The 18,137-nt window shown below is 34.9% G+C and overlaps 1 protein-coding gene and 1 pseudogene across 1 annotated transcript in view; both read left to right on the forward strand.

Annotated features, from left to right (window-relative positions):
• The window catches only part of HERC2 (HECT and RLD domain containing E3 ubiquitin protein ligase 2), a 223,597-nt gene that overhangs the window by 152,722 nt on the left and 52,738 nt on the right, over positions 1-18,137 (forward strand). The window contains 12 exon segments of the mRNA XM_020992762.2: positions 418-499; positions 645-788; positions 2,402-2,492; positions 2,802-2,979; positions 3,201-3,282; positions 3,579-3,750; positions 5,046-5,190; positions 6,207-6,432; positions 7,271-7,442; positions 8,820-9,009; positions 9,729-9,869; positions 12,042-12,233. Of these exon segments, the coding sequence (XP_020848421.1) occupies positions 418-499; positions 645-788; positions 2,402-2,492; positions 2,802-2,979; positions 3,201-3,282; positions 3,579-3,750; positions 5,046-5,190; positions 6,207-6,432; positions 7,271-7,442; positions 8,820-9,009; positions 9,729-9,869; positions 12,042-12,233 (1,815 nt within the window).
• On the forward strand, positions 12,424-14,154 carry LOC144454195 (putative protein FAM10A5; annotated as a pseudogene).

Genomic DNA, 18,137 nt, shown 5'->3' on the forward strand with positions numbered 1-18,137 from the left:
GAGATAACTAACACCATAAGAAGGACAGTGTATGTTAGCTCTGACCACAGTTTAAATGGTGGTATAAACTTAATATAGATTCTGTGTAAAATCTGTTAAGTGCAACTATAATTAATAATTTCTAATCGAGTGGAATAATGTTATTTCTACAAATAGACACTGAGCTTTAATTTCAAAATGTATTATTATTTTAGGGCAATATTCTGTGTAAATGAGTCAGTAGTTTAAAAAAATCTATAATTGAGATTTTGAAAATTTTTTTCACATAAAAAAAATCTAAGGGAAAATTGCTGTCAGATGAATAATTGGAAGGAAATATGCTTTTTAGAGCTATTTACGTTCAAATTTAAGTATGATTTTAATGCATAATTAAAAGTAGTAGCATATCTTTCCTTATTTTGTCTCCTGTACATATAGATAAAAGTTCCTTCATTCTCTGAAACTCTTTCTGCCTTGAATGTGGTTCAAGTGGCAGGTGGATCTAAGAGTTTGTTTGCAGGTATAGTGATCCTAATTTTTATTGTTTATTTTTCTTTCTATTTTAAATTTATATACATAAAGAAGACTTAAAAAATTTTCTGACATGTTAATTTAGTTATTGTACTTTATCTTCATGTGATTTCCTATTGCTTATTTGTTTTTAGTGACTGTGGAGGGTAAGGTGTATGCTTGTGGAGAAGCTACTAATGGACGACTGGGTTTAGGCATATCTAGTGGAACTGTGCCCATTCCCCGGCAGATTACGGCTCTCAGCAATTATGTGGTAAAGAAAGTTGCTGTTCACTCAGGTACAGTTTTAATATATCTCCCTTAGAGCCATGAACTTATTATGGATGATGTTTTTCAGCTGTTTTCTCACGCTTTCTTAGAAAGATTTTGGCACCAATTTTTACTTCTTTAAATATAAATTTGGGCTAATGTTTAACATTTTTGTTAGCATGTTTGACTGTTATTATTTTAGAAGAATATGTAGAGGGGCAGCTAGGTGGCGCAGTGAATAGAGCTCTGGCCTTACAGTCAGGAGGACCTGAGTTCAAAGTCAGCCTCAGACACTTGACATTTACTAGCTGTGTGACCCTGGACAAGTCACTTAACCCCAATTGCCTGACCAAAAAAAAGCAAAAAAAAAAAGTATTTTAAAAAAAAGACTATGTAGAAATTGAAATACTGTTGTCATCAATTTAGCATTAGTAGAATTAAGCAGTTAGCACTTCAAATCTTATGAGTTATAGATGCTTAAGCCCATGCTGTATGAAAGTAATTTTTAATGAAATGGTTATATCTATGAGATCTGCAAAGTAGCATCTCTCTAGCTAATCTTAACATCGTTGGGAGTTTGAACTTTAACAGGAGTAGCTTTTTCAGACTCTAGGAATTAATTTTTTAAATTCTTATTTTAAATTTCTTTTTATATATTTAAAGCTAATATTTGGTAAAATATTCCATTTCTTGCATTCATTCTTGCCTTTGTTTAAACCAATATTTATTTATAAATTATTTACATTTTACTATGCATTTTTTTGAAAGTGCTTTTCTTTAGCATGTTGATTAATATTTTCTTCTTAAAAAAATCTAAAAAGCTTACGTATTTAATAAGACATTTTTAAATGGGTGGTGTATGTCGTCTTGTTTTCTTTACTGGAATAGTCACTTATTTAAAATAACATCATTAATTAGCCTTGTTTTCAATGTCATAATGGTAGGTTAACAAAATTTATTTGCAAGTACCATATTTAGTTGGAACTAAAGAGGTTTGGGGTGCTGGGACCCCAAGAATGCCAAAGCAGAATTGCCCGGAATGAATTCACATACTCAAGCCTTCTCTCAGTCAAGTGGCAAAAGTTTATTGCAACACCATTGGTAGCAGGTGAAATTCCTTTGGTGAACTTGCAGCTTAATGTGGGTGAATCTAAAGCTTATATAGAAAAAAGGCAGGGAATGAATGTTAAGGATGCTAATTAGGTAATGCAGGGGGTCATGGTGTCTTTGGGAGCAGGCATTAGTGATCTATGGATGGGAAGATTTAGGGAAAGACAGCTTTGTTGATACCAGACATTGAGGGAGAAAAGGCACTTTTTGTTTAGTTGCCAGAGGCATGGACCTTGGGCAGGCACCAGAGACAGGATCCTTGGGCAGGCATCCTGGGAAACAGTCATTGGCACCCTGTACTTATAGCTTTTATCTGAGGAATTACAGGATCAATTTTGTCTGTGCCTGTGACAAGGAAAGAATTTTCTCACAGGGTCCGGGGCTGGGTTACTTAGACAGTCTTAGGGCTTTTTGGGGTCCAGGTCACACCACCTTATCAGAACAACAAACTAGATTTTTTGATAAGAATTGATTCTTATACCTCTTAAAGAAGACCAGATAATATGAAAAACATACCCTTTAAATCTTGTAGGTGGCCGGCATGCTATGGCTTTAACTGTTGATGGAAAGGTATTTTCATGGGGCGAAGGTGATGATGGAAAACTTGGACACTTCAGCAGAATGTAAGCATATTATATCTAGCCTTTCTTGCTAATGAGGAGAAATAGCTATTTTGGTAGTTTCTGATTTTTGCATTTGTTGGACATTTTAAAATAGGTTCTACTGATATGAAACAGTTTTTATACTTGCTTTAAAATACTTATTGACAGTTTTAACAGTTTTTTGGGATGTTTACAATCAGTCAACATATACAGACTGACTCTTGAGTTTGTGGCTCTGTATGGGTGAATCAATACCATTGATATTTTTGTTGCTTCTTTAGGAATTAGAGATTGATTATAGAAACTATCATTTTAAAAATTTTGTTTTAGGAACTGTGATAAACCAAGATTGATAGAGGCATTGAAGACCAAACGTATTCGTGATATAGCATGTGGCAGTTCTCACAGTGCTGCCATCACATCAAGTGGTGAATTATATACATGGGGCCTTGGAGAATATGGCCGGTTGGGACATGGGGATAATACCACACAGCTGAAACCCAAAATGGTGACTATATAAAATTAATTGCTTACTTTTACAGAAAAAGTAGAGAACTTTAAGGGAAGAAACATTTGGTAGGGATTAATTAATAATCTGATTTTTTAAAAAAATCTAAATTTGTAATGATTTAAACGATTTATTATGGGCAGTAACTTTGGGGTATGTGTGTGTGTGTGTGTGTTTAACCTGACTTATTATTCTCCTTCTTCCCCCCAATACTCCAATAGGTGAAAGTTCTTCTTGGTCATCGAGTTATTCAAGTTGCTTGTGGAAGTAGAGATGCCCAGACGCTGGCTTTGACAGATGAAGGTAAGAATATGCTTTACCCAAAACTTAAATGGGTTGAAAATGTTATATTGATCTTAAGTTTAGTTTCATGGATATAGGAACTCCCAGGGAAGGAAATGCCTTCAAATAATGCAGGTCAGCATCTCTCCATAACTTACAGTCCAGAGTTGCCCAAAACACTGAAACATTAAGTGACTACTAAAACAGATGATATATGTCAGAGGCAGAATTTATGGACACTGAGACTGGCTCTGTCTCGACAACACCATGATGTCTCTTTGAAGTATATGTTTATTTCTTTTTTTTTTTCCACTTAGGGTTGGTCTTTTCCTGGGGAGACGGTGACTTTGGGAAACTGGGCCGGGGAGGAAGTGAAGGATGTAACATTCCTCAAAACATTGAGAGACTTAATGGACAAGGAGTTTGCCAGATTGAGTGTGGGGCTCAGTTTTCCTTGGCACTTACAAAGTCAGGAGTAGTATGGACTTGGTATGTAAAGTATTTTGCTCAGTATCAGTTACAACATGCTGGAAATACTAGATTTTTGTTTTTGTTTTGCATGTGAAAATAAACTTAATACTTTTCTTTTTTGGTTCAAGTCTTTGTTCCTCATGCTTTATTCATCCTTCAGTTAAATCATGTTAAGATCTTGTGAATAGAAATGTTTTCTAGTCAAGAGATTATGGTAACAAGGCAGTAGAAAAACTGCCACAAGCTTTTGTTGTTGTTTTATTTACTTTGTAGTTAAAATGGAAGTTATCTTAAGCTGTTATAGAAGAAGCCATTTAAGAAATGAGCTAAAAGTAGTTTTCATATCTATTTCTAAATTTCTGGAAAAAAAATGACTGTTTTTTCCACAAGTAAGTGAAGAAACCAAAAGTGGCTTCCATAGGTATCAGAAATATATTTTTTTTAAGTTTTATTTAAAAATCACAGTCAACACAGAGAATTAGGGGCTAGACCCTAGCAAACCAGAGAGGCATTTGAGGAAGAGATTTTTATTACTATTTGATCCACTTTATTTAAAAATATCGGCAAGTAATTTACATTTGATTATTTGAGTAAACTTATATAAATATTTGCCTCGTAGGATGGATTGAATTGATTTGTTCTCTAAATTTATAACAGTCTTTTAAAAATACCTTAAGTGCACTTAGATTAGATATAGTCATTAAGGCTGCTAGGTGACATAAAGATAGTCTGGGACTTCCTGGCAGTGTAACTCTAGGAAAGTCATTTAACTTCTTTCAGCCTCAGTTTCATCATCTGTGAAATGAGTTTATATCATTATTAGGAATGTATTAATATTAAACATCTACATGGTGTATGAATGTGATGGTAGTATAAAATTATTATAGTTTTAATTATCCTGTGGGTATTTAAATTAGCTACTGTTACATACTGTGATTTTGTGAATAAAATTTACTTCTGATTATTAGGTAGATAATGGCATACTTTGTTACTCTTTTACTAAAGTTCCTCTCCAGTGTGCCCTGTTGTGTGAAGATTGACCTTGAATTCTCAAAGCCCACCAACAGCCTACCAAGTTGAAATAAGCTTTGAGTTTGGGTCTGATAATGATGTTCTATGTAAAGACCATTGCAGTTGAATATTTATATATAGAAAATATAGAGAAGCTCATCACCATGATGTGATGAAATTTTTTGGTTTTCGCAGTTCACAAATACCGTAAACTGAGATGTTGGTAGGTATGTTAAAGGAGGGAATACCTATGGGAAGGAAATGATGGATTTCAAACTTTGAGAAATGTTGTTCTTTTTTAGGGGTAAAGGGGATTACTTTAGGCTTGGTCATGGCACCGATGTTCATGTGAGAAAACCACAAGTAGTAGAAGGACTACGAGGAAAGAAGATAGTTCATGTGGCAGTAGGTGCCCTTCACTGCTTAGCTGTCACTGATACAGGTCAAGTAAGTATGGACAGCTTACTTTTAACATATATGGAATAGCAAAACAATAGAAATTATACTGGTATTAGGTGTTTCTGTTGACTATATACTGTAAATCAAAGGTGGAAAATTCATGGCCTGCAAAACTCCCAGCTTCAGACCAACCAGATTCAAATTTAATTGGGAGATGTTTAATAAAATCAATAAAAATACAGCAGAGCAGTATGTGGCTAAGTGGGAATTCTTATGTAGGATTAGTGGCCTGCTTTTCTGTTTGAGAATACTGATAATAAATTGATTATCCAAAGCTATGTTTTTAAAGAGATGTTAAAAACAGTAGGATTTATACTATTTTGTATATTAATAGTTATTTTTAGGATTGCTAATTTTAGGATTACAGCTCAAACTATAGATTTGTGAAATGTAAAAAATACTGTAGAGATTACCTACTAAATTGTTTAAAGATACGTCTTGTTAGGAATATGTGAAAGTCAGGCTAAACAACTAAGAAGAAAATAAAGTGTATACATAGATCCTTATTAATATTTACAGAAAGATTTTTCAGTTAGCATGATTCTTAGGATGTCCTACCTTGTTATACCAACTTCATTATTTTTTCTTTTTTAAAAATGCAAATGAGAAGTAAAACTAAGATTCTCAGGTTCTTGGTTAATAGTTTGAATTTCATCACCATTTAGGTCTTATGATTTATTTCATTTATAGCATCATGAAATCCTCTGTGATGATCCATCTTGTCAAGATTCAGCACAGCATTGACTATTCTTCCTGAAATAGTAATATTTAAACTGAAAGATTAGTTAGAATTTAGTGATAAGCATACCTATTTCTTTTATTCAAAATTCTAATCCCCCTGCAAAAAAACAAACAAAAAACCTAGCTTTTATTAGTGAATAGAACAATATTGTAAAAAAAAATTTTTAATTTAATTTATTGAGGTGCTTGAATAAGTATTTTTAACATAAATAGATCTATGTAAAATAATTATTTGTTTAGAAATAATTGGTTTTTCTTTACAGGTGTATGCTTGGGGTGACAATGATCATGGACAGCAAGGCAATGGGACCACTACTGTCAACAGAAAGCCCACTCTTGTACAAGGCTTAGAAGGCCAAAAAATCACCCGGGTAGCTTGTGGCTCATCACACAGTGTGGCATGGACAACAGTAGATGTAGCAACCCCATCTGTCCATGAACCTGTCCTCTTCCAAACTGCTAGAGACCCTTTAGGCGCTTCTTACTTAGGTAACATAGTTGGTTTGAATATAGACATAAGATCTTACAAGTGTGGATTATAGCCACTAACATTTTAGGGACCGTTGTTGTCTGAACTGAGGTATGGATCAGAGCAGAAAGAAAATTCCTTGTGCTGTGGAAGAGGGTTTATTTTATCCAAGTCAAAATGGGAATTTGTGAAAGATAAAATAATGGAATCTGCTTTCCTCTTAATGATTAGAAAGATTACAGAAGTTCATGTTCTCATGTTTAAAGAAAGGAAAACCTTTCTTCTTGCCCTTTTCCTGATTGTGTCCTTAATTGAATGACTAATAATAAAATGCCATATTCTGCATGATATATATAGATTCAAATTAGTTAAAACAGTTTACCAAATAATTGGTAAATGTCTAACTCTGCAGAATCCTGCCTTTAATGAAAGGCAATGTCTATACAATGTTTGCATATTTGTTAGCTTCTGTACATAGGGTTTTATATTGTTTCCATTTTCTTGGGAAAGTAAATTTGTAGATTTTTCTAATGTAACCCTTCAGTTAGGAATATTAATTATTTTAGGTAGAATTTTTAGTACTCATAATTTATGATGTTCAAACATTTTGTCAAAGTGTTGAAATTTTAATGTGATAAGGGGAAAGTATATTTTAGGAGTAATAGTCTTTAATTTATTTATGTATGTAGATGAATAAAGTAAACGTTTATTGAGTCCAGACATCCACTCTAATATTACTGAATGTATGCATCAAAATGGAATTATTTAGAAGCTAGAATTAGAAAGGCAAAACTGTTTAGAAACAAATAATATTATCATTTTAAAATTAAGCGCAAAATTTCCATTTCCATTTTTAAGGTGTTCCTTCCGATGCGGATTCTTCTGCTGCCAGTAACAAAATCAGTGGTGCAAATAGTTCCAAGCCTAATCGCCCTTCCCTTGCTAAGATTCTCTTGTCGTTGGATGGAAATCTTGCCAAACAGCAAGCATTATCTCATATTCTTACAGCATTGCAAATTATGTATGCAAGGTAGGTTTGTCAACTTATTTAAAAAACAAACTTACAAGCACTAAGACTTGCCATGTACACTTTTCTTCATTGTTCAAGTAGATTTAAAACCCTAAGTATGTTAGGACTATTAAATGTTATTTGTAAATATTACTTTTGACTTAGGGGCATTAGTACAATATCAGTGTATGCTATTTGGTGGCTAATGGTAGTCCTCTTTGTACTGTAATGATATCTTTACCAAAGGCATGAACATGAACCAAGATTTTCTTGTAGTTCTATTATGTAGGACACCTATTATGTAGGACACCTATAATCTATTATGAAGGACACCTAACATGGTATCATCTCTCCTACAAACGGAATGTTTATCATTTGATATTTGTTTCAGTCTTTTGACATGAATTATACCAGAATTAAAGCTCATAGCTTCAATATAAGTCACCCACTTACAAGCAGTATACAGGTTGAAAATTTTTGGTCTCTTTTTCTTTTTTAAAAATAAATATATTTATTTATTTTTAGTTTTCAACATTCATTCCATAAAATTTTGAGTTCTAAATTTTCTTTCCATCTCTCCCCTCCCCCAACTCCAAGATGGCATGTAAATTGATGTACGTTCAAGATATACATTCATATTAAACCTATTTAAACATTAGTTGTGTTGTAAAGAAGAATTAGAACCAATGGGAGAAACTATGAGAAAGAAGGAACAAAAAAGAAAAGAAAGCAAATAATATGCTTCAGTTTTCATTCAGACTCTATAATTCTTTTTTTTTTGAATGTGGACAGCATTTTCCCTCATGAATCTTTTCGAGTTTTCCTAGATCCTTGCATTGCTAAGAAGAGATAAGTCTTTCAAAGTTTGTCATCACACAGTGTGACTGTTACTGTGCACAATGTTCGCCTGGTTCTGCTCATTTGCTCAGCATCAGATCATAAAAGTCTTTTCAGGTTTTTCTGAAGTCCATCTGCTCATCATTTCTTATAGCACAATAGTATTCAATTACGTTCATATACTTGGTCTCTTTTTCAATCCAAGGCTGGCTTTTGTTGATAGCATCATCAAAGTATCTCTGTCCTTCAAGAAAAACTCTTCTGAATGTCTTCTGGCCTATTTTTGGGAAGAGGTTACAAGTGTCATTTTTATTGTAATTCATAAATTTTATTTCACTTCGATAAGTCATAAATATGTTTCCTTTTAGTCAAGAAATAAAATGTTGCTGTTGTAAAGCAAAGCACTTTATTTTTCTGAAGACCTTTAACATTTGTTGTCTGATTGGAGCACAAGTTTTAGACAGTAAGATCATGTTATACTTCTAGGTTTTTTATTTTTATTTTTTTTACAGCCAGGAAAATGGCAAAGTGCACTAAATGTTAAACTGAAATTTCTTTTAGAGATGCCGTGGTTGGAGCCTTAATGCCTGCTACTATGATCGCACCAGTGGAATGTCCATCTTCTTCATCACCCGCACCTCCCTCAGAGGTGTCTTCAGTGGGAAGTTCTACGAATGGTGAAGATTGTGTGATGGTTGTGGATGTAGAAGAAAGACTGAGCCCAAATCCATGGCAGGACAGGAGAGGGGAGGTAATCAATCAATTGTAGAAAATAATTGGTGATATTATTGTTGTCATAGGGGAAAACACCTACCCTGGAATGCAAGGAATGCAAGGAAAGAGATAGTTTAAAGTTTATCAGCCTTAATATGCTGACTGGGTACAAATATAATTTCTATATTTTTACTATTTTAAATAGACTGTTGTGTCTATATTGAAATAATAGTAACAATAATAATAACAGTAATGGTAATGAACATTTATATGTTGCTTATTTCGTGCCAGATACTGTGCTAAGTGTTTGACAATTATTACCACTTTGGTCCTCAGAATAACCCTGTGAGGTATTTGTTCTTATTATCCCTGTTTTACAGATGAGGAATGTGAGGCAGATGGAAATTAAGTGAGATTTGCCCAGAGTCATATGGCTAGTATTTATCTGAGGCTATATTTGAACTTGGGTTTTCCTAACTCCAGACCTGGTGCTTTGTCTACTGCACCACCTAGCTGCATAGGGTATAATATTATTTTAAAAAGCTTAAAAATATTTTGATGGAAATTGACTTGTTTATTATGTCAAGGCCTTTGGAAGTGGTGGTTGCTAGTGGTGGGTTAAGGTTAAGGAAAAGGAAAAAGGGGAGTTATGTTATTTTAGACTATAGTTTTAATATTTCAAAAACATGTAGTTGCTGCTGGATTTTGTTGGTTTATCTTTCTTATTCTTTCTCTGCTTTAATTTTTTTAAACTAGGTGGTTTCTTCAGAAGATGCTGTGACTCCATCAGCAGTGACTCCTTCAGCTTCCTCTGCCTCCTCTCGACCGTTTATTCCAGTGACTGATGATCCTGGAGCTGCCAGTATCATTGCAGAGACCATGACTAAAACCAAAGAAGTAATAACCATTATTATTAATTTAATTGAAAACCTTGATTTATTATGCCAGTAGTTATATTCTCACATAAAACATACCTAAATCCATTTTTCAGTGTAAAGATAATTATTTTTTGTAAATTTAAAATCTTAGTTTGTCATCAACCTCAGAAATCTCCTGGGCTAAAGGATTAACCCAAGAATTATTTTTCAAAGTACAAAATAAGTAGACTTACTACTCCCCTGTGTTGCAGAGGGGGATAGCATTTCCTTTTGTATAAGAGAATAACATCGTTGATTATCAAGATCCTATGTCCTTAGCCCATTTAATTTTATATTAGGTTATTATCATTCTTGTTGAAAGTCATGCCACTGCTGATTTTTTTTTTAACAATTCCATACTAATTTTGTCTTTGTATAATTGCATTTTCCTTTAATTGTATACTTTTGGTTGTAAGGCCCAAAGAAAGAATTGACTATTAAGAATTTATAATTTTAAAAATATTCTTAAAATATTATAAAATAATTTAAAGTCTAAATTCGCACTTACTAAATTAAACATCTTAACTTTTATATTTATACATGATTTGAAACATCAGTATTTTTGCTAAATTACATTTGATTGCTTCTAGGCCTCATGTGTAATAATGTACAATCAGATATAATTTCTTTTTTCATCTTGAAGGAAAAAAGGCAGGTATATCATTACAAATTAATTGTTTTACTTGCCATTGAATTTGATTTAGAGTAGTTTGTTGATTTGTAGACTTAAAAATAGTATTAATATTGAGCCACCAGGCTCAAATTTAAGAGCAGGTACTATAGTTGCTTAGAAGAAGACTTTCGGAAGGAATCATTAGAGGTGTCTAGACCAGATATATAAAATTATACTGAGAGTATTTGGATTATTGTTGCTAAGTAGGCCAAATCAGTAGATATATTTAAAGCATACTGTATAAGGGGAAGCCACTAGTTTTGGCTTTACGTGTTGCAGATTCTTTGAGGTGGAGCTCTTTTGTTGTAGATAAATTAATTCCTAGAGCTGAATGGTAAAATAATAGCAGAGATCTGCTATCAAATAATATGTTTATACTAAATACTAGAAAAGCTACCAATGTGCTTTTTGTGGATGTATATTTAAATAATGAATTTTACATTTGCTTACAGTGCTATACTTAAAAATACTACAGTGAAAGAATCTTGGAGTACATTTTTCATATTGGACATTAGAATTTTTTAAAAGTACATTTATACTTCTAGTTGTTTATTAGTTATTTGTTTCCTGATTAAATGCTTGTGGAATATTCTATAAGGAAAAATCAGTGATACTTGAATAATGTGTGATATTTTGTTTGTCCCACACATTTTGTTTTGTTTCACTGTTTTCATTAGCTGCTGCTTCCTTTTCTGGTGATATGCTAAAAATTGCCATTGTTTTTACTACATTTTAAGAACAAAGATAGAATTAGAAAAGTATTTTCGTTCCTAAAAACCCTCAAAGTATTTGTGCTCATGCACCCAACATGGGTAGCGAGGTAGTGCAATGGATAGAGTTCCAGGCCTGAAGTCAGGAATCTTCATCTTCCTGAGTTCAGTCTGACCTCAGACACTAGCTGTATGACCCTGGAGAAGGAAACAGCAAGCCACTCCAGTATTTTTGCTAAGAAAATCCCAAAAAGAGGTCACGAAGAGTTGGATACAACTGTTAACTGAACAGCAAAAATAACCCAAAATGGACACAATCCATTCTCTAGATGAGTCTCATCCAATTGCAGCAAAGACTTCTATGAAGTAAGAAGAAAGGGCTTGTTAATTCTAAGCATACCACTGCGATGAATAATTTCAGTACTAGCTTGGTCACATTACTAATTTGATTCACTTTTCTTTATATTTTGAAAATTTACCTGGTGAAGTGCCTGTATTTGGTAAGACTTTGAAAAGAATCAATCAAGGCTGTTTAGAAAATATAAGTTTGTGAATGTGTGGCTATTTAGGAGCCTGCTATCTATAAATGATTCATACTTATTGAATATTCGACTTCTAGGTATTTTATCGTACTGTAGACTTTACACTGTAGAATAAAATTCATAATGTTCCTTAAGTGCTTTTTATTAAAAATGAATGCATTCATTATTAAAATGTAAAACTATGTAGTTTATATTATGTTCATAATCTTTATTCTTTAATTTCTCAGGATGTTGAAAGCCAAAATAAAGTATCAGGTCCCGAACCACAATATTTGGATGAGTTTACTAGTCTCTTAGTGCCAGATGATACCCGTGTCATGGTTGACTTGCTCAAGCTGTCTGTTTCTAACCGGGCTGGTGAGAAGGGAAAAGATGTTCTTTCAGCTGTGCTCTCTGGTATGGGCACTGCTTATCCACAGGTGAGTTAAAGCACGGACTAGAAATGTCTCTTTTTTTTTCCATTTTATTTTTCAGTTGTACTGTACTGCTTGATTTTTCCCAGATTGTTACTGATGTAACTAAAGAGTCACAGGAAGATCACTTAAGTTGCTGAACCCAGTAAACCCTAAGACTGAAAATTATAGATAAGTTACCATTTTGCATTGATAGATGGCTTGCCCACAACAGGTGTTGTACCCAGCTGATGAAATCACAGGTCTAGATTCCTCCCCCTCTTCACAAAAACAAAAAAAGTATCGCTTGGCAATTGCACATATAAACGTCAGTCAAAAAATTTAGAGCAAAATTATTTATAGACCCCAGAAAAGAAACTTCTTGACAATCAGTAGAAGGTTCTGACCATATCTTTAGGAAGCCAGGTAATTAATGAAATTATTAATTTTTGAATTCTAGTAGTTAAAATTTTGCTCCATGGGGAATAAGTACATGAGGCAACTGCTCACAGATTTTCTAGTGGCAAAATGGGTGTTCATACTTACTTTTTGCTTATTTATTTTATCCATATAGTATTGATGCTGATCTGTTTTTTTCCTATGTATTTTACAGAATTTTAAGAATATTTTAGAAATTAGAAATTTTTAACATTCAACTCTTTCTTTTAGTCTTACAACCAAAAGAATATTCAATGAAAGGGAAATACAATTATGCAAAGACAAGATTAGTGTGGAGTTGTTAAAAAAAAATCAGTAGTAGCATGAGTTCCAACAAAAGTAACAGTAACTTTTCTAAGTAGCGCATTTTTTATCCTATTGTGGAATATTAGCAGAATTGTCTTTCACATGCTTTTGAGAGACGCAGAATTATGATTTCCATGGAAACCACTCTTTCCTCCTTTTTTAATGCAGTATTATAGTAACTTGTTATTAGGTAATTATGGGAGAAGCAGCAGGGGTTGGCACGTTGGTGTCAGGGTGACCTGGGTTCAGGTCCTACGTCAGGCATACATTGGCTCCGAAAACCCTGGGTGAGTAACTTAACCTACTCAGTTCCTGTAAGCAGCTCTTTAAGATTATAGCTTGGCTTCCCTTCTCCAGCCTTGTCACATCTAAGCACAACTGCTGGTCCTCACAGTGTGCCAGTGTGCCTGGGTCTCATCTCACCAGCTTTGTTAGACATCAGTAGCCTGGACAGTAATAAGCTTGGTGAGCTCCAGGCTTTTGTCAGGCTCTGCCAACAGGAACTGGGCCTCCTGTATGCCAAGTCCACTTCCTCAGAGACTAGGTAGAAAGTATAGATGGTAAAATTAAACCCTGTTCCACATAAAACTAAATCAGAAGAAAGAATCATGGGGGGAAAAGCAAAGTAAGAAACCAAAGGAACCTCTCAAAGCCAGAGGAATCAGAAAGTGGGTAATTAATAATAATAGTAATTAATAATTGAATGAAGGAATCAGATTCCATTTTCAGGAAAAGGGGAATGAACCTGTAGAGATAACAGATGAGATGATGGATCTGGCCAATGAAAAGAAGATGGTATTCATTGAAGCTCTGAATAGTGAACTTTAGAGAGCCATTGAATTACTCAGGGAGACATCCAACTGAATTCTTACTTGTGTATTTTATATGCCAAGAGATCAGCTATGTTTCTAAAACTTCAAAGATCATACACTATCAGCAATAGTGACAGAGTAACTGAAATAAACCCTGACTCATCTAGACTGCTGAGAAGAATTAGTCTGTGATCTTTTCATGGTATGTAAACTACGCTATGATGAAGAAGTCAGTATTATACTGAGGGAAGTTCATCCAAGGGCCCAAAAGAACATTGGTGAAAATACAGAAGAAACACTGAGGAGCAAGAGATCAAAAAGAAAGGAAAGACAGGGTGAAGAAGTCCTAGAAGGAACCTCAGACGTCCTAGAAGGAGAAGGAGGCCCAGTGAAATGTGGGAGCCAAGGGGCAGCTAGGTGGCACAGGGGATAAAGTTCCAGCCTTGGAATCAAGAAAACCTGAGTTCAGATTTGACCTCAGGTACTTGATACTTACTAGCTGTGTGACCTTGGGCAAGTCACTTAACCCCAATTGCCTCACCAACCCCCTCCCCCCAAAAAAAAGAGATGTGGGAGCCATATTTGGTCGTTTTCCTGGAAGTATGACTGGGAATTTTCCAGGAGGCATGCCTAGTATAGGAGGGGCTATTCTTGGAATGGCAGGCCTGGCAGAAGTGCCAGAATCTAGAAGTTCTTATAACCATATAGGATTTTGAAGTTATGGTGGCATTCCAAGATGTGGCTCATTATCCCGTAAACATCTCAGAGTGTCAGAGCAACTCAAATGTTATGAATCTCATCATCAAATTGTGAGCCAAACTGGAAGTCAAGCATAAATGACCTTTTTACGTATAAAGCCTTTCCTGAGAGAAAAACATCCCTGATCGCTTAATGGACCATGCAAACATCTACCTGTGATCTTTTAGAGAAGAAAGATAGTATTCATTGAAAATGATTTCCTCTTCTTCCAGTGTGATAGAAGCAATTTTTATAATGTTTGGTTGGCTGTTAGTCTAGTCAGATGTTTTCCTACTCAGAATCACACACTTTAACTAGAAACATAAAAGCATTTTCCTAAAACTTAAAATTATTTACAGGAGAAAAGGAAAGTAGTGCATAAACTTAATTTCTTTACTAATTGTTTTGGCTTTCTCTAGGACTTTAGTGGATTTCAGAGTACTAAAGACTTATTCAGTAAATTGGAAAAATTAGTCCAATCAAGGAAAGCTGAACATTCTTCATTATTTAACTATGTAAAATTGAAAGTAGGTTTATGCCTATTGTGGTATTTTGATTCTTTTCTTCTTTAAATGTTGATGAGTTTAAAAAAATTAAAAAACAACACCACAGCATGCTTATTTTGTTGGCAATATTAGATGTAGGACCACCAGCATTTTATTAACTACTTGGGCAGAGAGTGGAGTTTGCAGCAGTGTTGTAGCAGTTTTACCAAATTTTATATACCATGAATATGTGTTACAAAGTTGGAGGTATTGTGGATAGGAACAGAGTAACCAAATGCTGCAGTGATGTAGAGGGTATGTTTATTTTGCAAATACAATGGTAAGATGGGGTTACCACCATGCAGTCTTGGCGCCTTTCTTGTCCAACATGTCATTATAATAGTTTGTCTTTCTCTGTAGGAAAAGAAGGGTGCCTTTCTTTCTTCACTGATGAATACTGATTGTGTTTCAACAGCAGATACCTGGCCCATGTTTTTAGTTATTTTCCCAAACTAATTTATTGGGCCAAAACCAGCTTTTTCAATCAGTATTACTGTTGTTTTCTCTTTAAAGTATACTTAAGGGGGCAGCTAGGTGGCGCAGTGGATAGAGCACGGGCCCTGACATCAGGAGGATCTGAGTTCAAATCTGGCCTCATACCAAATACTAGACACTTATTAGCTGTGTGACCCTGGGCAAGTCACTTTACCCCAATTGCCTTAAAAAAATACTTCTTTAAAAAAAAGGTAAAGTATACTTAATTGGGTAATTATTGCTGAATATTTGATTTAATGTAAAATGTAATCCTTACAATTTATACATAGGCTAATAAGCCCTTAAGCTTCTCATTTGGCGAAGAGATTTCATTTTAATTCAGTGGGAGTTTGGGAATCTCAGCATTACTTATCTTTCTGTACTAAAACATGGTCTTTCACTTTGGAAATGTTATTTGAAATTACATTTAAATTAATCTTCCCATTTTGGGGAAGGAGAGCATGAAGTTTGAATTAGTGGACATATAAAGACTCAGGTGAACTTCTCTGGATTATCTAAGATAAAAAAATGTGGTCTATAAATAGATTGTGACTCTTGTTTTGCATGGTAGGATTGTTTGTTTTATGAAAGATGTCATCACTGCTTTCTTTGAGGGCAGTTTACTACCTATATGTACTTCCTGTATTTTATTTAAGGACTAAAGTAATTAGAGCAGCTAAAGGAATTACTTTCATAGAACACATCTGAAATGAAAAGCCAGTGGTAAATTATACCCATTTGTCATTCAGGTAACTGGATAGGATCACATTGTTTTAAGTGAGATACAGCTATATCTAGGGATTGAATGTTTTTAAAAACACATTACATGGCATATTGGCTTCCTGATGGTGTGTGTTCTAATAATACTCAGTAAACATTAAATGACTGTTACACAGCAGGCACTGGTCTAAGTGCTGAGGATACAAAGAAAGGTAGAAGACAAACCCTGCCCTCAAGGATCTCACAGTCCAGTGCAGGAGACAACCACCAAGTTACTGTGTGCAAACAAGCTGCATCTAGGTTAAGTAGGAAATAACAGAAAGAATTGAGGGGTATTGAGAACCACTACTTGTATAAGATGGGATTTTAATTGGGTCTTGGGTCTTGAAGGAAGCTAGAGAAGTCAGGGGGTGAAGATGAGAAATAACATTCTAGGCAAAGGGGGGAACAGCCAGTGAAGATGTCCAGAGTCAGGAAATGGAGTTACTTGGGAGAGAAACAGAAAAGAGGCCATTGCAACTGGATCACAGAGTAGTAAATGGGGCGATGAATCTAGGCTGTAAGAAGACTGGAAAGGTAGGATGGAGTGAGGTCTTTGGCTTTGAAGGGTTTTGAATGCTAAATAAGGGGTTTTATATTTGATCCTGGAGGTGAGTGAGAGCCAGTAGAATTTATCGAGTAGGGAAGTGACATGTTCAGACCTATGTTTTAGGAATATGAATTTGATAGCTGAGACTGGACTGCTACTGGATAGCTACTGGACTGCAGTAGAGAGCAGGCCATCCATCAGATTGTTGTACTAGTCCAGGTGTGAGGAGGTGAGGGCCTCTTCATATTGGTAGCAGTATCAGAAGAGAGAAGAGGTGTTGTTGAAAGATGTTACAATCAATAGGCTTTGGCAGCATATAGAATATGGGGGCAGGTGGGCAAGAGTGAGTCTAGAATAACACCTAGTTGGGAGCCTGGGTGACTGGAAGGATGATGGCATTCTCAACAGTAATAGAGAGGTTTGGAAGAGGGGAGGGTTTTAAAGGAAAGATCATGAATTCCATTTTGGATATGTGGAGCTGAAGATGTTTGTGGGATATTTGAGATGTCCAATAGAGAGTGAGACATGAGAGTCTAGGAGTTAAGAAACAAGTTAAGGCTGAATAAGAACTGAGAATCTTTATCATAGAGGTAATTGAATCTATGAGAGCTGATGAGATCACCAGGTAAAGTAGTATAGAGGAAGAAGAAAAGAGGCCCCAGAAGAGACCTTTAAGACACCTGTGGTGGGCATGACCTGGATAAAGATTTAGCAGAGGAGACAGAAAAAAATAGTCAAATAGAAGAAGAACTAGGAAAGAGCAGTGTCATCAAAAAATTAGAAAAAGAGTATCAAGAAGAAGAGGAAAGATTAAGAAAGATGAGTATTGAGAAAAGGCCATTGGATTTACAATTAAGAAATCATTGGTAACTTTGGAGAAAGTTTCAATTAATTGAAGTTGGAAGCCAGATTGTAGAGAGTTAAGGGAAAAGTGCGAGAAAAGGAAACAGAGCACCTAATGTAGAAGATCCTCAAAGAATTTAGCTATAAAAGGGAGGATAATTATGGGATGATGACTAGTGGGAATGTGAGGATCAAGTGAGAGTGTTTTGAAGATGAGAGAGACGTGAGAATGTAGGCAGTAGGGAAGAAACTATCAGACAGGGAGAGACTGAAGATCAGTGAATGGAGATAATAGAGGGGGCAGACTGCTGGAGAAGACGGGGAAGAAAGGGATCGCTTGAGCATGTAGGTGGTTGCTTTGGCAAGAAAGGCCACTTCATTATATCAGACAGAAGCAAAAGAGGATATAGTGGCAGAAGTGTGATTGATGTCTGACAAGAATAGGAACAAAGGGTGCTTTTGGTGA

This window comes from Phascolarctos cinereus, unplaced genomic scaffold, assembly GCF_003287225.1.
Source record: "Phascolarctos cinereus isolate Bilbo 61053 unplaced genomic scaffold, phaCin_HiC Scaffold_726;HRSCAF=1367, whole genome shotgun sequence".
NCBI classification, from domain to species: Eukaryota; Metazoa; Chordata; class Mammalia; order Diprotodontia; family Phascolarctidae; genus Phascolarctos; species Phascolarctos cinereus.